General features: G+C 46.5%; 1 protein-coding gene across 1 annotated transcript; it reads left to right on the forward strand.

The window, feature by feature from the left end:
• Positions 1-1,023: 1,023 nt before the first annotated feature.
• On the forward strand, positions 1,024-15,365 carry LOC121512214 (mucin-5AC-like; the record flags this gene model as incomplete). Its single annotated transcript, XM_041791377.1, has 4 exons — positions 1,024-1,710; positions 4,210-5,607; positions 7,743-8,137; positions 15,317-15,365. Coding segments are annotated over 4 exons (2,529 nt in total), but the record flags the coding sequence as incomplete, so codon positions are not given.
• Positions 15,366-22,910: the final 7,545 nt, after the last annotated feature.

Here is a 22,910-nt window from a genome sequence, read left to right on the forward strand (position 1 = left end):
ACCACCACAACTACTGTTGCTCCTACCACCACCACAACCACAGCGGCTCCAACCACCACAACGACAGCTGCTCCAACCACCACAACCACAGCTGCTCCAACCACCACAACAACAGCTGCTACAACCACCAGAACTACTCCAACCACCACCACCACAGCCGCTCCAACCACCACAACCACAGCAGCTCCAACCACCACAACAACAGCTGCTCCAACTACCACAACCACAGCTGCCCCAACAACCACAACTACTGTTGCTCCCACCACCACAAGCACAGCGCTTCCAACCACCACAACCACACCAGCCCCAACCACCGCAACAACAGCTGCTCCTACAACCACAACTACTGTTGCTCCCACCACCACAACCACAGCGGCTCCAACCACCACAACGACAGCTGCTCCTACCACCAGAACAACAACAGCTGCTCCTACAACCACCACAACAACAGCTGCCCCAACAACCACAACCACCGCGGCTCCAACCACCACAACCACACCAGCCCCAACCACCACAACTACTGTTGCTCCCACCACCACCACAACCACAGCTACTCCAACAACCACCACCACAGCTATTCCAACCACCACAACCACAGCAGCTCCAACCACCACAACAACAGCTGCTCCAACCACCACAACCACAGCTGCCCCAACAACCACAACTACTGATGCTCCCACCACCACAACAACAGCTGCTCCAACCACCACAACCACAGCTGCTACAACCACCACAACCACAGCTGCTCCAACCACCACAACCACAGCTGCCCCAACAACCACAACTACTGTTGCTCCCACCACCATAACAACAGCTGCTCCAACCACCACAACCACAGCTGCCCCAACCACCACAACAACAGCTGCTCCAACCACCACAACCACAGCAGCTCCAACCACCACAACAACAGCTGCTCCAACCACCACAACCACAGCTGCCCCAACAACCACAACTACTGTTGCTCCAACCACCACAACCACAGCTGCTCCTTCAACCACCACAACAACAGCTGCTCCAACCACCACAACAACAGCTGCTCCTACAACCACCACAACAACAGCTGCTCCAACCACCACAACCACAGCTGCCCCAACCACCACAACTACTGTTGCTCCCACCACCACCACAACCACAGCTACTCCAACAACCACCACCACAGCTATTCCAACCACCACAACCACAGCTACTCCAACAACCACAACAACAGCTGCTCCAACCACCACAACCACAGCTGCCCCAACAACCACAACTACTGTTGCTCCCACCACCACAACAACAGCTGCTCCAACCACCACAACCACAGCTGCTCCAACCACCACAACCACAGCTGCTCCAACCACAACAACCACAGCTGCTCCAACCACCACAACCACAGCTGCTCCAACAACGACGACCACCACAACTACTGTTGCTCCCACCACCACAACCACAGCGGCTCCAACCACCACAACCACAGCTGCTCCTACCACCACCACAACAACAGCTGCTCCAACCACCACAACAACAGCTGCCCCAACAACCACAACAACCGCGGCTCCAACCACCACAACCACACCAGCCCCAACCACCACAACAACAGCTGCCCCAACAACCACAACAAACACAGCTACTCCAACAACCACCACCACAGCTATTCCAACCACCACAACCACAGCAGCTCCAACCACCACAACAACAGCTGCTACAACCACCACAACTACTCCAACCACCACCACCACATCTGCTCCAACCACCACAACCACAGCAGCTCCAACCACCACAACAACAGCTGCTCCGACCACCACAACCACAGCTGCCCCAACAACCACAACTACTGTTGCTCCCACCACCACAACAACAGCTGCTCCTACAACCACAACCACAGCTGCTACACCAACCACAACCACAGCTGCTCCAACCACAACAACCACAGCTGCCCCGACAACCACAACTACTGTTGCTCCAACCACCACAACCACAGCTGCTCCTACAACCACCACAACAACAGCTGCTCCAACCACCACAACAACAGCTGCCCCAACAACCACAACCACCACGGCTCCAACCACCATAACCACACCAGCCCCAACCACCACAACTACTGTTGCTCCCACCACCACCACAACCACAGCTACTCCAACAACCACCACCACAGCTATTCCAACCACCACAACCACAGCAGCTCCAACCACCACAACAACAGCTGCTCCAACCACCACAACCACAGCTGCCCCAACAACCACAACTACTGTTGCTCCCACCACCACAACAACAGCTGCTCCAACCACCACAACCACAGCTGCTACAACCACCACAACCACAGCTGCTCCAACCACAACAACCACAGCTGCTCCAACCACCACCACCACAACTACTGTTGCTCCCACCACCACAACCACAGCTGCCCCAACAACCACAACCACAGCTGCTCCAACCACAACAACCACAGCTGCCCCAACAACCACAACTACTGTTGCTCCAACCACCACAACCACAGCTGCTACAACCACCACAACCACAGCTGCTCCAACCACAACAACCACAGCTGCCCCAACAACCACAACTACTGTTGCTCCAACCACCACAACCACAGCTGCCCCAACAACCACAACCACAGCTGCTCCAACCACAACAACCACAGCTGCCCCAACAACCACAACTACTGTTGCTCCAACCACTACAACCACAGCTGCTCCAACCACAACAACCACAGCTGCCCCAACAACCACAACTACTGTTGCTCCAACAACCACAACCACAGCTGCTACAACCACCACAACCACAGCTGCTACAACCACCACAACCACAGCTGCTCCAACCACAACAACCACAGCTGCCCCAACAACCACAACTACTGTTGCTCCAACCACTACAACCACAGCTGCTCCAACCACCACAACCACAGCTGCCCCAACAACCACAACTACTGTTGCTCCCACCACCACAACAACAGCTGCTCCAACAACCACAACCACAGCTGCTACAACCACCACAACCACAGCTGCTCCAACCACCACAACCACAGCTGCTCCAACAACCACAACTACTGTTGCTCCAACCACCACAACCACAGCTGCTCCTACAACCACCACAACAACAGCTGCTCCAACCACCACAACAACAGCTGCCCCAACAACCACAACCACCACGGCTCCAACCACCATAACCACACCAGCCCCAACCACCACAACTACTGTTGCTCCCACCACCACCACAACCACAGCTACTCCAACAACCACCACCACAGCTATTCCAACCACCACAACCACAGCAGCTCCAACCACCACAACAACAGCTGCTACAACCACCACAACTACTCCAACCACCACCACATCAGCTGCTCCAACCACCACAACCACAGCAGCTCCAACCACCACAACAACAGCTGCTCCGACCACCACAACCACAGCTGCCCCAACAACCACAACTACTGTTGCTCCCACCACCACAACAACAGCTGCTCCTACAACCACAACCACAGCTGCTACAACAACCACAACCACAGCTGCTCCAACCACAACAACCACAGCTGCCCCAACAACCACAACTACTGTTGCTCCAACCACCACAACCACAGCTGCTCCTACAACCACCACAACAACAGCTGCTCCAACCACCACAACCACAGCTGCCCCAACAACCACAACCACCACGGCTCCAACCACCATAACCACACCAGCCCCAACCACCACAACTACTGTTGCTCCCACCACCACCACAACCACAGCTACTCCAACAACCACCACCACAGCTATTCCAACCACCACAACCACAGCAGCTCCAACCACCACAACAACAGCTGCTCCAACCACCACAACCACAGCTGCCCCAACAACCACAACTACTGTTGCTCCCACCACCACAACAACAGCTGCTCCAACCACCACAACCACAGCTGCTACAACCACCACAACCACAGCTGCTCCAACCCCCACAACCACAGCTGCTCCAACCACCACCACAACTACTGTTGCTCCCACCACCACAACCACAGCTGCCCCAACAACCACAACCACAGCTGCTCCAACCACAACAACCACAGCTGCCCCAACAACCACAACTACTGTTGCTCCAACCACCACAACCACAGCTGCTACAACCACCACAACCACAGCTGCTCCAACCACAACAACCACAGCTGCCCCAACAACCACAACTACTGTTGCTCCAACCACCACAACCACAGCTGCCCCAACAACCACAACCACAGCTGCTCCAACCACAACAACCACAGCTGCCCCAACAACCACAACTACTGTTGCTCCAACCACTACAACCACAGCTGCTCCAACCACAACAACCACAGCTGCCCCAACAACCACAACTACTGTTGCTCCAACAACCACAACCACAGCTGCTACAACCACCACAACCACAGCTGCTACAACCACCACAACCACAGCTGCTCCAACCACAACAACCACAGCTGCCCCAACAACCACAACTACTGTTGCTCCAACCACCACAACCACAGCTGCTCCAACCACCACAACCACACCAGCTCCAACAACCACAACTACTGTTGCTCCCACCACCACAACAACAGCTGCTCCAACAACCACAACCACAGCTGCTACAACCACCACAACCACAGCTGCTCCAACCACCACAACCACAGCTGCTCCAACAACCACAACTACTGTTGCTCCAACCACCACAACCACAGCTACTCCTACAACCACCACAACAACAGCTGCTCCAACCACCACAACAACAGCTGCCCCAACAACCACAACCACCACGGCTCCAACCACCATAACCACACCAGCCCCAACCACCACAACTACTGTTGCTCCCACCACCACCACAACCACAGCTACTCCAACAACCACCACCACAGCTATTCCAACCACCACAACCACAGCAGCTCCAACCACCACAACAACAGCTGCTACAACCACCACAACTACTCCAACCACCACCACATCAGCTGCTCCAACCACCACAACCACAGCAGCTCCAACCACCACAACAACAGCTGCTCCGACCACCACAACCACAGCTGCCCCAACAACCACAACTACTGTTGCTCCCACCACCACAACAACAGCTGCTCCTACAACCACAACCACAGCTGCTACAACAACCACAACCACAGCTGCTCCAACCACAACAACCACAGCTGCCCCAACAACCACAACTACTGTTGCTCCAACCACCACAACCACAGCTGCTCCTACAACCACCACAACAACAGCTGCTCCAACCACCACAACCACAGCTGCCCCAACAACCACAACCACCACGGCTCCAACCACCATAACCACACCAGCCCCAACCACCACAACTACTGTTGCTCCCACCACCACCACAACCACAGCTACTCCAACAACCACCACCACAGCTATTCCAACCACCACAACCACAGCAGCTCCAACCACCACAACAACAGCTGCTCCAACCACCACAACCACAGCTGCCCCAACAACCACAACTACTGTTGCTCCCACCACCACAACAACAGCTGCTCCAACCACCACAACCACAGCTGCTACAACCACCACAACCACAGCTGCTCCAACCACAACAACCACAGCTGCTCCAACCACCACCACCACAACTACTGTTGCTCCCACCACCACAACCACAGCTGCCCCAACAACCACAACCACAGCTGCTCCAACCACAACAACCACAGCTGCCCCAACAACCACAACTACTGTTGCTCCAACCACCACAACCACAGCTGCTACAACCACCACAACCACAGCTGCTCCAACCACAACAACCACAGCTGCCCCAACAACCACAACAACTGTTGCTCCAACCACCACAACCACAGCTGCTACAACCACCACAACCACAGCTGCCCCAACAACCACAACCACAGCTGCTCCAACCCCAACAACCACAGCTGCCCCAACAACCACAACTACTGTTGCTCCAACCACTACAACCACAGCTGCTCCAACCACCACAACCACAGCTGCTCCAACCACCACAACAACAGCTGCTCCAACCACAACAACCACAGCTGCCCCAACAACCACAACTACTGTTGCTCCAACAACCACAACCACAGCTGCTACAACCACCACAACCACAGCTGCTACAACCACCACAACCACAGCTGCTCCAACCACAACAACCACAGCTGCCCCAACAACCACAACTACTGTTGCTCCAACCACTACAACCACAGCTGCTACAACCACCACAACCACAGCTGCTCCAACCACCACAACCACAGCTGCCCCAACAACCACAACTACTGTTGCTCCAACCACAACAACAGCTGCTCCAACAACCACAACCACAGCTGCTACAACCACCACAACCACAGCTGCTCCAACCACCACAACCACAGCTGCTCCAACAACCACAACTACTGTTGCTCCAACCACCACAACCACAGCTGCTCCTACAACCACCACAACAACAGCTGCTCCAACCACCACAACAACAGCTGCCCCAACAACCACAACCACCACGGCTCCAACCACCATAACCACACCAGCCCCAACCACCACAACTACTGTTGCTCCCACCACCACCACAACCACAGCTACTCCAACAACCACCACCACAGCTATTCCAACCACCACAACCACAGCAGCTCCAACCACCACAACAACAGCTGCTCCAACCACCACAACCACAGCTGCCCCAACAACCACAACTACTGTTGCTCCCACCACCACAACAACAGCTGCTCCAACCACCACAACCACAGCTGCTACAACCACCACAACCACAGCTGCTCCAACCACAACAACCACAGCTGCTCCAACCACCACCACCACAACTACTGTTGCTCCCACCACCACAACCACAGCTGCCCCAACAACCACAACCACAGCTGCTCCAACCACAACAACCACAGCTGCCCCAACAACCACAACTACTGTTGCTCCAACCACCACAACCACAGCTGCTACAACCACCACAACCACAGCTGCTCCAACCACAACAACCACAGCTGCCCCAACAACCACAACTACTGTTGCTCCAACCACCACAACCACAGCTGCTACAACCACCACAACCACAGCTGCCCCAACAACCACAACCACAGCTGCTCCAACCACAACAACCACAGCTGCCCCAACAACCACAACTACTGTTGCTCCAACCACTACAACCACAGCTGCTCCAACCACCACAACCACAGCTGCTCAAACCACCACAGCAACAGCTGCTCCAACCACAACAACCACAGCTACCCCAACAACCACAACTACTGTTGCTCCAACAACCACAACCACAGCTGCTACAACCACCACAACCACAGCTGCTACAACCACCACAACCACAGCTGCTCCAACCACAACAACCACAGCTGCCCCAACAACCACAACTACTGTTGCTCCAACCACTACAACCACAGCTGCTCCAACCACCACAACCACAGCTGCTCCAACCACCACAACCACAGCTGCCCCAACAACCACAACTACTGTTGCTCCCACCACCACAACAACAGCTGCTCCAACAACCACAACCACAGCTGCTACAACCACCACAACCACAGCTGCTTTAACCACTACAACCACAGCTACTCCAACCACCACAACAACAGCTGCTCCAACAACGACAACTACAGCTACTCCAACCACTGCAACCACAGCTTCTCCAACCACCACAACCACAGAAGCTCCCACCACCACAACCACAGCAGCTCAAACAACCACAACCACACCAGCCCCAACCACCACAACTACTGTTGCTCCTACCACCACCACAACAACAGCTGCTCCAACCACCACAACCACATCTGCCCCAACAACCACAACTACTGTTGCTCAAACCACCACAACCATCAGAGCTGCTCCAACCACCACAACAACCACAGGTGCTCCACAAACTACAACAACCATAGCTGCTCCAACCACTACCACCACACCAACAACAACAACTACTCCACCAACCACCACAACTACTCCAACCCCCACAACCACTCCAATCACCACAACCACTCCAGTTTCCACAACCACTCAAACCACAACAACCATTCCAATCACCCCAACAACTCCAACAACCACGACAGTCACCACTACCACTCAAGCCACAACAACCACTTCAACCACCACAACCATTCCAAGCATTACAAGTCCAATCACTACAACCACTCAAACCACATCAACCACTCCGATCACTACGACAACTGTTCCAATCACATTAACCACTCAAACAACAACGACTCCCACCACATCAACCAGTCAGAGCACAACAACCACTCCAATCATCACAACCACTCCAATCACCACAACCACTACAACAACCACTCCAATCAGCACAACCACTCAAGCCACAACAACCATTTCAACCACCACAACCACTCCAATCACAACAACCACTCCAATCACAACAACCACTCCAATCACCACAAGCACTCCAGGCATCACAACAAGTCCATTCACCACAACCACTCAGACCACATCAACCACTCCGATCACCACGACAACCACTCCAGTCATCACAACCACTCCAGCCACAACAACCATTCCAATCACCCCAACAACTCCAACCACAACAACCATTCCTATTACCACAACAACTACAGTTACTACAACTACCACTCCAATAACCACAACTACTCCAGCAACCACAACCACTCCAATCATCACAACCACTCCGATTACCACAACCACCCCAACAACCACGACAACTACTCCAATCACAACGACCACTCAAACCACCACAACCACTCCAATCATCACAACAACTCCATTCACCACAACCACTCCAATCACCACAACCACTCCAACCACCACAACAACTCCAATCACCACAACCACTCCAATCACAACAACCACTCCAATCACCACAACTACTCAAACCACGACAACCGCTCCAATCACAACAATCACTCAAACCACAACAACCACTCCAATAATCACAACTACTCCAACCACCACAACCACTCCAACCACCACAACCACTCCAACCACAACAACCTCTCCAATCACAACAACAACTCCAATCACAACAACCACTCAAACAACAACCACTCCAATCACATTAACCACTCCAACCACAACAACCTCTCCAATCACAACAACCACTCAAACAACAACCACTCCAATCACATCAACCACTCCAAGCACAACAACAACTCCAATCATCACAACCACTCCAATTACCACAACCACGAGAAACACTCCAATCACCACAACCACTCCAACAACCACAACCTCTCCAATCACAACAACCACTCAAACAACAACCACTCCAATCACATCAACCACTCCAACCACAACAACAACTCCAATCATCACAACCAATCCAATTACCACAACCACGAGAAACACTCCAATCACATCAACCACTCCAACCACCACAACAACTCCAATCACCACAACCACTCCAATCACAACAACCACTCCAATCACCACAACTACTCAAACCACGACAACCGCTCCAATCACAACAATCACACAAACCACAACAACCACTCCAATAATCACAACTACTCCAACCACCACAACCACTCCAATCACCACAACCACTCCAACCACGACAACCTCTCCAATCACAACAACAACTCCAATCACAACAACCACTCAAACAACAGCCATTCCAATCACATCAACCACTCCAATCACCACAACAACTCCAATCACAACAACCACTCAAACAACAACCACTCCAATCACATCAACCACTCCAACCACAACATCAACTCCAATCATCACAACCACTCCAATTACCACAACCATGAGAAACACTCCAATCACCACAACCATTCCAACCACAACAACCTCTCCAATCACAACAACTCCAATCACAGCAACCACTCAAACAACAACCACTCCAATCACATCAACCACTCCAACCACAACAACCACTCCAATCACAACAACCATTCAAACAACAACCACTCCAATCACATCAACCACTCCAACCACAACAACTCCAATCATCACAACCACTCCAATTTCCACAACCACGAGAAACACTCCAATCACCACAACCACTCCAACCACCACAACCACTCAAACAACAACCACTCCAATCACATCAACCACTCCAACCACAACAACTCCAATCATCACAACCACTCCAATTACCACAACCACGAGAAACACTCCAATCACCACAACCACTCCAACCACCACAATCACTCCAATCACAACAACCTCTCCAATCACAACAACCACTCAAACAACAACCACTCCAATCACTTCAACCACTCCAACCACAACAACAACTCCAATCATCACAACCACTCCAATTACCACAACCACGAGAAACACTCCAATCACATCAACCACTCCAACCACCACAACCACTCCAATCACCACAACCACTCCAACCACAACAACCTCTCCAATCACAACAACAACTCCAATCACAACAACCACTCAAACAACAACCACTCCAATCACATCAACCACTCCAACCACAACAACAACTCCAATCACCACAACCACGAGAAACACTCCAATCACCACAACCACTCCAACCACCATAACCACTCCAATCACCACAACCACTCCAACCACAACAACAACTCCAATCACCACAACTACTCAAACCACGACAACCGCTCCAATCACAACAATCACACAAACCACAACAACCACTCCAATAATCACAACTACTCCAACCACCACAACCACTCCAATCACCACAACCACAACAACCTCTCCAATCACAACAACAACTCCAATCACAACAACCACTCAAACAACAACCACTCCAATCACATCAACCACTCCAACCACAACAACAACTCCAATCATCACAACCACTCCAATTACCACAACCACGAGAAACACTCCAATCACCACAACCACTCCAACCACCACAACCACTCCAATCACCACAACCACTCCAATCACAACAACCACTCCAATCATTACAACGACTCCAATCACAACAACCACACAAACCACAACAACAACTCTAATCACAACAACCACTCAAACAACAACCACTCCAATCACATCAACCACTCCAACCACAACAACCACTCCATTTACAACAACCACTCAAACAACAACCACTCCAATCACACCAACCACTCCAACCACAACAACAACTCCAATCATCACAACCACTCCAATTACCACAACCACGAGAAACACTCCAATCACCACAACCACTCCAACCACCACAACCACTCCAATCACAACAACCTCTCCAATCACAACAACAACTCAAACAACAACCACTCCAATCACATCAACCACTCCAACCACAACAACAACTCCAATCATCACAACCACTCCAATTACCACAACCACGAGAAACACTCCAATCACATCAACCACTCCAACCACCACAACCACTCCAATCACCACAACCACTCCAACCACAACAACCTCTCCAACCACAACAACAACTCCAATCACAACAACCAGTCAAACAACAACCACTCCAATCACATCAACCACTCCAACCACAACATCAACTCCAATCATCACAACCCCTCCAATTACCACAACCACGAGAAACACTCCAATCACCACAACCACTCCAACCACCACAACCACTCCAATCACAACAACCACTCCAACCACAACTACTCAAACCACGACAACCGCTCCAATCACAACAATCGCTCCAATCACCACAACCACTCCAATTATATCAACCACTCCAACCACAACAACCACTCCAATCATATCAACCACTCCAACCACAACCACTCCAATTACCACAACCACTCAAACAACAACCACTCCAATCACATCAACCACTCCAACCACAACAACAACTTCAATCACCACAACCACTCCAATCACCACAACCACAACAACCTCTCCAATCACAACAACAACTCCAATCACAACAACCACTCAAACAACAACCACTCCAATCACATCAACCACTCCAACCACAACAACAACTCCAATCATCACAACCACTCCAATTACCACAACCACGAGAAACACTCCAATCACCACAACCACTCCAACCACCACAACCACTCCAATCACCACAACCACTCCAATCACAACAACCACTCCAATCATTACGACTCCAATCACAACAACCACACAAACCACAACAACAACTCCAATCACAACAACCACTCAAACAACAACCACTCCAATCACATCAACCACTCCAACCACAACAACCACTCCATTTACAACAACCACTCAAACAACAACCACTTCAATCACACCAACCACTCCAACCACAACAACAACTCCAGTCATCACAACCACTCCAATTACCACAACCACGAGAAACACTCCAATCACCACAACCACTCCAACCACTCCAATCACAACAACCTCTCCAATCACAACAACAACTCAAACAACAACCACTCCAATCACATCAACCACTCCAACCACAACAACAACTCCAATCATCACAACCACTCCAATTACCACAACCACGAGAAACACTCCAATCACATCAACCACTCCAACCACCACAACCACTCCAATCACCACAACCACTCCAACCACAACAACCTCTCCAACCACAACAACAACTCCAATCACAACAACCAGTCAAACAACAACCACTCCAATCACATCAACCACTCCAACCACAACATCAACTCCAATCATCACAACCACTCCAATTACCACAACCACGAGAAACACTCCAATCACCACAACCACTCCAACCACCACAACCACTCCAATCACCACAACCACTCCAATCACAACAACCACTCCAACCACAACTACTCAAACCACGACAACCGCTCCAATCACAACAATCGCTCCAATCACCACAACCACTCCAATTATATCAACCACTCCAACCACAACAACCACTCCAATCATATCAACCACTCCAACCACAACAACCACTCCAATCACCACAACCACTCAAACAACAAACACTCCAATCACATCAACCACTCCAACCACAACAACAACTCCAATCACCACAACCACTCCAATCACATCAACCACTCCAACCACAACAACCTCTCCAATCACAACAACCACTCAAACAACAACCACTCCAATCACATCAACCACTCCAACCACAACAACAACTCCAATCATCACAACCACTCCAATTACCACAACCACGAGAAACACTCCAACCACTCCAACCACTCCAATCACCACAACCACTCCAATCACAACAACCACTCCAATCATTACAACGACTCCAATCACAACAACCACACAAACCACAACAACTCCAATCATCACAACCACTCCAATTACCACAACCACGAGAAACACTCCAATCACCACAACCACTCCAACAACCACAACAACTCCAATCACCACAATCACTCCAATCACAACAACCACTCCAATCACCACAACCACTCAAACCACGACAACCACTCCAATCACAACAATCACTCAAACCACAACAACCACTCCAATAATAACAACTACTCCAACCACCACAACCACTCCAATCACCACAACCACTCCAACCACAACAACCTCTCCAATCACAACAACAACTCCAATCACAACAACCACTCAAACAACAACCACTCCAATCACATCAACCACTCCAACCACAACAACCTCTCCAATCACAACAACCACTCAAACAACAACCACTCCAATCACATCAACCACTCCAACCACAACAACTCCAATCATCACAACCACTTCAATCACATCAACCACGAGGAACACTCCAATCACATCAACCACTCCAACCACCACAACAACTCCAATCACCACAACCACTCCAATCACAACAACCACTCCAATCATCACAACTACTCAAACCACGACAACCGCTCCAATCACAACAATCACTCAAACCACAACAACCACTCCAATAATCACAACTACTCCAACCACAACAACCTCTCCAATCACAACAACAACTCCAATCACAACAACCACTCAAACAACAACCACTGCAATCACATTAACCACTCCAACCACAACAACCTCTCCAATCACAACAACCACTCAAACAACAACCACTCCAATCACATCAACCACTCCAACCACAACAACAACTCCAATCATCACAACCACTCCAATTACCACAACTACGAGAAACACTCCAATCACCACAACCACTCCAACCACCACAACCACTCCAACCACCACAACCACTCCAATCACAACAACCTCTCCAATCACAACAACCACTCAAACAACAACCACTCCAATCACATCAACCACTCCAACCACAACAACAACTCCAATCATCACAACCACTCCAATTACCACAACCACGAGAAACACTCCAATCACATCAACCACTCCAACCACCACAACTCCAATCACCACAACCACTCCAATCACAACAACCACTCCAATCACCACAACCACTCCAATCACAACAACCACTCCAATCACCACAACTACTCAAACCACGACAACCGCTCCAATCACAACCGTCACTCAAACCACAACAACCACTCCAATCATCACAACTACTCCAACCACCACAACCACTCCAATCACCACAACCACTCCAACCACAACAACCACTCCAATCACAACAACAACTCCAATCACAACAACCACTCAAACAACAACCACTCCAATCACACCAACCACTCCAACCACAACAACAACTCCAATCATCACAACCACTCCAATCACCACAACCCCTACAGCAACCACCACAACCACTCCAATCATCACATCTACTCCCACCACTCTAATCATCACAACCACTCCTATGATAACAACCACTCAAACCACAACAACCACTTCAACCACCACAACCACTCCAACCACAACAACCACTCCAACCACCACAACCACAGCTGCTCCAACCCCCACAACCACAGGTGATTACACCAACACAGCCATTTCCACTTCAACCACCACTGTAAGGGAAATGCATATTCTTGACATGATGAAAATATTTATAAATGACATTTTAGGGGTTACATTTCTGCTGTACTATATACACTGCCTATAGAAGTTTTCCCCCCTTGGGGTGTTCTACCTTTTTGCTAATTTTATTCTCTTCCAAGTAATGTTCAAATTGTTTTCATCAAGATTGACTTAGAAAATCAGTAAAACAGTAAAACATCCAAGGGGGGAATACTTTCTATAGGCTCCCTGCACTACAACTGTTTGATCTATTCTGCCTGTTTACATATAGTATTACTAAATACAAAGTATTTGATCGAAAGTCTAGCTAATTCAAATCGTCCATCAAATTCAGAGATGACAAAAGATCTTTTAAGTTAATTTTCTATGAGCTATTTTATAAACATGTTCTTTAAATTGATCTTTTTTGATTCATACAGGTCTGTTCTCACTGGCACATGTCCAGATCAGATTGCGTTGCTTTCAGGACATCAGTAACGAGACCCTCACTAATGAAATAAAAAAGGTACAATTTGTAAAAAATAATTCTAATTAAGGTGTTCTACCAGTATAGATCTTTTTATGTGAAATACGCCAATACAATAATGGGCTAGGTGAAAGCTTGAGATAAATCTTGTGTTTTTTTCTGTTATTTTTCTATTTAGTTGTTTGAAGATCGGCTCATCTCTGGAATACCCCACACAGTTAACGTAACAAGCATCCAAAGGGTCCCAGCTGCCCCATAGGAGCTTCATGTGGACAAGAAGTCACTTGTAACTGTACAAGCTTGTGCTGTTGGATTTATTTTAGCACAGTATGCAAGGACAGTTCACTTGCAGTGTTTCATCCTGAGTTTAGATGTTTCTTCAGAGTTTTCATTTATCTGATGCTGCAGCGGGACCAATTTGGGGTTCAGTGTCTGGCTCAGGCAAATGTCCAGCATGGGACTGCCGGAGCTTGGGTCCAAACTTCAATCAAAATATGGTCCCCTCTGTGCAAAGGAGGCTCGAAACATGAATTTTGTCTGTCAAAGAGAATCTTTAAGAGGTGTTGTGAAATCCCATTATACTGGGAGAGCAGCAGCTAAGCAGAAAGCCTGGTGAACAAGAGACTAGTCATATGCTTGTTGCTCTCTCCTGTGTTTTGATAAACATGCATGAAATAACACCTTACCCTCACTAGCAGCATTAGTTCCTCATACCAAGGGTGCAGCGTGCTTTTAAAGGCATTTCTATCAGGATGGTGTCTCTGTTGAAAGAGATGTGTTTTGATTCATGTAATTATGAGTGAATCATCTTAAAATAGTCTAAAGCCCTGCTTGGCATGCTACACTAACAAAACAACACCATGATAATTTTTCAGTTCCTTGAGGGAAGTGTAAGAAGATATTTGTGTGTATCAAATTAAAGCTATTTTCCTAAAGATTTCTGCCCATCACACAGTTTACTTATTAGTTGTTGAGTGGAAAATGTACACTTTAGCAAAATACTTGCAACTTTAAATAAGGTTAGATTATGTCTAGCATTTTTATTATTTTATTATTTTGTATTGGTTTTCAAACCAAAAGGCTTCTAATCAACAACATCCCTGATTTTTGGTTTAATTTTTGTACTTAAATGAATATGTGTAGATATGATCCATCCATCCATTTTCTACACCTCTTATACTGATTGGGACTGGGGATGGGGGTGGGGGGTGCTGGAGCCTATCCCAGCCATAGATATGTAGAGCAACACAAATGTTGAAGTTTTTGGCACTTATCTTAATTTGGACTCAAAGGCAGACTTTTTGTGTTTGCCACGGTTAAACAGGCATTACAATTAAATTGTTTATTATGTTAAGAAAATAAAGATTGATTACATCCTTTTTGTCATTTTCTGTTTAATGGAGGCCATAAAGAGGTAAAATTTATTCAACATTTTTTTAAACAAAGCTGATTTTTTTTAACATGAACTAACTAAATTATAAATCATGCTGGAGAGTACAAAGCAGAAATACAGGTGCATTTTAAAAGAATATCATGCAAAAGTCCTTTTTTTGTGATTTACCCCAAAAAGGGCAACTTTTAGTTATACACAGGTATAGATAATCAATTCATCTCATACAAAATTAAATATTCCAAGACTTGTTTTTGTTTAAATCTGAATGATTATGTATTACAGCCCATGAAAATTGAAAATTGACTGTGCAGCCGCAAAGATGGCAACTTAAGAAAGTTTCTCCCCCGACAACACAAATATAATTATCCTTAACTTCTTAAACTCGTGTGAAACCTACAATGAGGAGATGGATAAGGGTAAAATGATGACACATGACAGGCAAACCAAGAACAGATTTCAACAAAATGCACAAAACCTTGACGCTTTCAATAGTCGCAATCGAGGAGGCTCTCCAACTAATGCTAGCGATAGCCCACAAGCTAGTGCTAAAAGAGAAACCACTGAAATGACAGTCAGTTTGAACACAATACTCGCCGAAATTAAAAGCTTCCGACAAGACAACAACCAACAACTCGGCGACAAAAAGGAAGAGATCAGCAAGACTAAGCAGAGGCTTGATGAAGTGGAGGATCGAATTTCAAACACTGAGGACAGGATGCAATCAGCAGAAAACATGATGGAGGAGCTGATAAAGCTTCAGGCTCTCTTGGAGGCAACACAAACAGACCATGAAGGCATAGATAGATGAAACAATGTAAGGATTTATTCTGTGGTGGCCCTCTGAGATCCAGTATTTCCAGAAGAAATACTGAAAACAGCGTGGCAGAAGAAGGGGTTTGTTTGGAAGAACACAAAAATCAATTTGGATAATGATTATGCTCCAAGTGTTTTGAAGAAAAGACAAGACTACGCAGAAGCAAAAAGAGTGCTTAAAGAAAACGGGATTCGGTTTCAGACACCCTTCCCAGCCAGACTTCGAGTCTTTTACCCTGATGGGACCCGTATCCACAACAGTTGAAGAAGCAACAAAGGAGATGGCAGAGAAAGGGCTGAAGGTTACTGTGCTTAAACCACCTGAGACATTGTTGGAACAGGTCCGGAGACTGGCATGGACAGTTAGCGGCAGACGAGGACAAGCACAGGGACATAAATACAATGACAAACCCCAGAAATTCAGCTGGGATCCTCCACAGAGGACTCAAGATGTGAGGAAATAATGACAACATATTTCATCAGTTGAAGAATCTGCTGCGCAAGTGGACGTTTCAGTGGTATGTCTGGACACTATTAAACTGCTCCTCAGGTGCAGAAAGACTATCTGTTGGTAATTTCACTGTTAAAAGAGAGGGTGTTTTTATTACTACCATTTTTTCCCTGTGTCTTTTCTAGGACTATACACGGACTTCATTAAGGTGATGACATCAAGATAACATTACCACCAAGTTAAGATACAAATAGTGTATACAGACTGAAACTCTAAGTTTATTCCCCTCTCTGTTTATTTTTTTATTTTTTTTGTGTAATGGGTTAGGGTTAGGGTTACTTTCTGTTTGAGTTTACTGTGAATTTGTTTTTTTCTGATCCAGAAAGTTTTGTTGTGCTTTGGTTTTCCTCTCCTGTCTAACTTGTTTTTCCCTAGCAGTGCAGGCTGTGCCTCAAGCACATGGCATTGGAACCCCCACTGCCCCCTCCATTTGTGGCAGCTAATGGTGGAGAGGGTACGCAATGATCCTGACCAGGATAAGTGGCTGAAAAGAAGAGACAACTGGATGTCTAACAGCATCCAAAATGAAATTCTGGAGCTGTTAGTGCATGACATGAGAACAATTGGAGCAGAAGTATCACAAAGTCCTTTTTTTTTGTTTAACTGCTGATGGGACCACAGATGTCAGTGGCAAAGAACAGTTCTCAATCAGGGCCAAATGGCCCTGTTGGCTCACAAGTTTCAGGAATATTGTTGCAAATGATCCAAACTGCCTAAACATTTCTTATGTAGGCCTACATAAACATTATTTAAAATAATTTACTGTAAAACTTATGTTCATTGCCAATTTTATTCAATTTAATCATGCTGCTTTTAGATGAGTGGCGTTAAAGTCATTTAGTACAAAAGTCTTGCTCAGCGGAGATGATTATTTAAACCAGAATATCAATGACAAAAACATACCAGAAGTCATTAGTGATACAAAAATATAAAAAATAACACATCAAAAATATATATGGATCCAAAAGACAAGGTGAAAAAATAAACAAAAGCATATGAGGACAATAAATAAAAAAATATAAATAACTCAATTTGAACAGTTATGCGTTACTCTCTGCTGACCTACTTTTTGGAGCACACTTGATGTCACTTACCAATCCCTTGCATCACCATAAAGACGGGCGGGGGGGATGCCATCAAAGTAGCTAAAGAAGGCTGAGCTTTCCTAAATTAACCTGGCTTGAACTAGCTACAACTTCCACTTAAGCCTCAACTCGTTCCACAAACGCAACTCAGCTGCGTCAGCTGCTAACTCCAATCTGGCTTAAACCAACAGCGTGTGTGCTCGTGCATAAGATGTTTATGAAGCCTAAATCAATCAATCATTGAAAAGAGGATACTAAATGTGAAAAAAAAACATATATCTAAGAATTTTAGGAGGAAAATGAACAAGTTTTGACCAAAAAAGGCAACATTTTCCACTATTAACAAATCAAAGAGGATGTTATTGTCAAGAAATGTCAGTGGATTAAAGGCATTTATACAACCCTATTGTGGCGATCCAGCAGTCACCTGGAGCAGAGGCTTCTGGGATTGCTTTGTGGGATAGAATGTGTTATTCTACTGTTCTATAATGTTCATGTTGCATTGTTAGTTGATAATTATGCATTTTTTTGTTCATTAGTTCATGTTTTAGTGGGGAATGTTTTACAAAGTGTAACACCATGAGTGAGGGAGTCAATGCTGCAGTAAGCTATCTGTATGTGATTGATGTAGTGAAATATAATCGAAGGAGAAGATAAGATTGCTCACATTTGGACGATGAATAGTAGTTCGACTGATTGTTTTAAAAAGTGGAAATTTGGGTAACTAGGCAGTGATCATGACTATTGTAGAAATATCAGTGAGATTAATGATATCATTCATATGCTTAAAGGGATATTGCAGGATTTTTGAAGCTGGGTCATATGAGGTGCTTGGCTATAGTAGTGGCATTAGCCTCCAGTGATTTCCGTGTAATTTAATCCTGTTGTTATTACGAGCTCAGAGAGAGCTGGCGCAAAGCGGCTGTGGATGGGAACGTTTTGTTTGCGTAAATTAACAAGTTTTACAAAAAAAATGGGCCAAGGAAATATGTTGGCTCGCCTGTGCGCTGTTGAAAACATACACAGCACTTCATTTCTCCTAAAAAAAACCCCTCTGTGTCAGGCACGAATTTATGATGCAGATTTCGCCGTTTTGTATCCTTCCACCTCCACACACTGTTCATTGTTCACACATCAGCTGGTCAGCTGTGTGTGTTGCAGTCGCAGGTTTTTTTTTTTTTTTTTTTTTTGAGGGTTTTTTTTGGGGGGGGAGTTTTTTTAGTTTTTTAGTTTTCTGCAGATTCAGAAGATGCCGCGTTCTTGCGTTTATCTAGGCTGTTCAAACAAACACCCCTCCTGGACACCATACAGATTTCACCATATTCCGCTAAGTGACGGCCTTGCCAACTTTAGCTTGTTGCACTGATAATGGATATGAACAACCACCTTCTGCACTGAAAAAGTTTGTTTGCTGTGCCCATTTTACCAAGCAGGACTATATACAAGGACGACCAACACATGCGTAGGTTGAAGAGCTCCGCTGCACCTACACTTCAGGTAAGCACTATTTACCAATATAAACATTTAAAACACACAGCCAAGCGCTTGTTTTATTATTTATGTCTAATTTTAGTACAAATGTTGGAAACGCACACCTGCTGTAGTGGTTTATATTGAGGGTAAATTCAGAGGTGGAGCTTGTCAGCAGGCAAGGCAGCCAGCTGCTTGGGGCATCCAAGGGCTGATGAACTTTTCTCCACAATAATGTCCTAAAATGTTGCAACTGCAGTGACCTACCCCATTAACCCCATCAAACAACCAGTGATCAAAATGCAATGACATCTTAGACAGATACCCCCCTGTAGGAGCCCCCATGTCATCCTTGTCGCACTGCTACGTGACCTGTAACTTTACTGAAGTGTGTCAATCACAGTAACGTCAAAGTAAGCCATGCAAAATGAAGTAGAGCTACTTATCAGGGAGCAAGAAAAGGAAGAGAAGACAGGAGAAAGCAAGACACTGGTAAGTGGAGCAGATAACGACATGTGTCAAACACTTAAACTAGCGTTAGGTGTAAGGCTGGCTGTTAATTGTTTAATAGTTAGCCTTGTTAGCTGAGGCATTAGCCTGGGGGTCCTGCTCTGTTGGCTCACCGTTACTGTGTTTTGACACACCCGCACGTGACTGTCTTGCAAGCTTAGCCAACAACTAGCCGACAGAGAGAAAGCAAATATGCTTGTAAGGTACAACACTGAAATTTCACAAAAGTAACTAGGACAACAGTAATGGAATGATTTGGATGGGAAAAACAGCTAACCCAGACAACAGCTTTTACTGTAACTAATTAAAGTTGTGTCTTAGCTAACTCTTACACTATTGATGCTTTGAAATTTAGATCTAAATTTTGAGAGTGTGCTGTCTACATGAAAGACTATCAACTCTGGAGCATATTACGTACAGAAATAAGTCTCAGACATCAAATCTTAGAACAAAGGTAAAGTGCTGGCTATTGTGGTAAAAACACACCAGAGCAGTAGCTATTTTTGGCTAATTGTATTCTGGATTACCTGTATTGCTATAGTGCGATATGTGCTGTGTGTATTGTATTGTATTTCATTGAGCTGTGGTTTTATAATAAGAGAAGCTGAATTCATCATACTGTAAATGCGAAAGCTCAGCTGGGGACAAGAGTTGAAAATTAGCCATAGCTATCAGGTCTTTATGCAGCACCTAGTTTTATATCCTGTATGGTAATTACGTTAATTTGATTCAACCCTGTCTAATGTAAGTCAAATAAAAGTTATGTCCAAGGAGAAAATTTCCGTTGTCTCCATCTCCTTCTTCAGTGGAGATTGTACAATCTTTTTAGCTCCTCTCTGCAACGCGGGGCAGTTTTACAGAAACATGTTAAGAACTTAACTGTAAAATCTCTGTCTGTGACCAGATGGGAGTTTAGGATTGACATTGTCAAAGTGGTGCGTCGCTACCTGCCAGAAATCACACAAGCATTGTCTGATCTCCAAACCCTTTTAGTGCAGAAGGACTCTGAGACAATGTCCACAGCAACCAGCATAAAGGGTGAACTCATGACATGGAGTTTAGTCATGTGCACTGTTGTTATGCCCCATCTATGGGTGGCCAGGACACAGCATGAAGATGACCCAAATCACTCATCTCTCAAATTGCCACAAATACTAAAGTTAAATGTTTTTAACAAAATTCTAATTTATTAAATCGAAGACAAGCTCCGCAGCAGCCTACCAGCTGTCCGTACGGGACCCAGATCAGCCAATCATCAACAGGCAATGGCGCACCTAATTGACCAGATAGTTGTCACACACTCAACATACACACCCCAGGCACAACCACATTAAAGGAAATAGATACAGTATACAAGAACAAAACAGATTACGACCGCGGTCGTAACAATCTGGTACAATATATTTTATCAGATCAACCATGTCAGCAAGATTCTGCAGAGTCCCAGTGTTTTTCTTGAAATACTTTAAAGAGAGACAAGTGCAGTGAAAGAATATCTGGAAAATTTCAGGGAAAGTGGACTTAATGCCTGTCAAACTGATGCTAGAGAAATAGCTGAAAACCTAGAGATTGGCAGGACATTTCCTGAAAAGAGACAGTGTAAAACATCCCGGCAGTTCCTGTATGAGGGCAGAGAAGAAGCACATTCCACTCCAGATGAGCACTTTAAGAGGGAGTTTTTTCTGCCCCTAGTGGACACAGCCCTCAACAGCTTGAATGACAGATTTTCAAAACTGGAGGATGTTTATGTTCTCTATGATTTTCTGTTCTCAGTGGAAAATATGACAAATACTATTCAGTGTGGCAAACTTGCAGAAAACTGTAAGAAACTGGAGAAGACAGGACATGGCATAGATTCTGAAGATTTAGCTCTGGAGGTGAGGGCTGCTGCCCATACCTTTCCTGATCATGTATCTTCCTCCCCTAGAGAGATGCTTGATTATATTTACAAGGAAAAGCTTCTGGATCTCTGTGGAAACCTCAGCATTGC

This window comes from Cheilinus undulatus, linkage group 7 (assembly GCF_018320785.1).
Source record: "Cheilinus undulatus linkage group 7, ASM1832078v1, whole genome shotgun sequence".
Taxonomy (NCBI): Eukaryota; Metazoa; Chordata; class Actinopteri; order Labriformes; family Labridae; genus Cheilinus; species Cheilinus undulatus.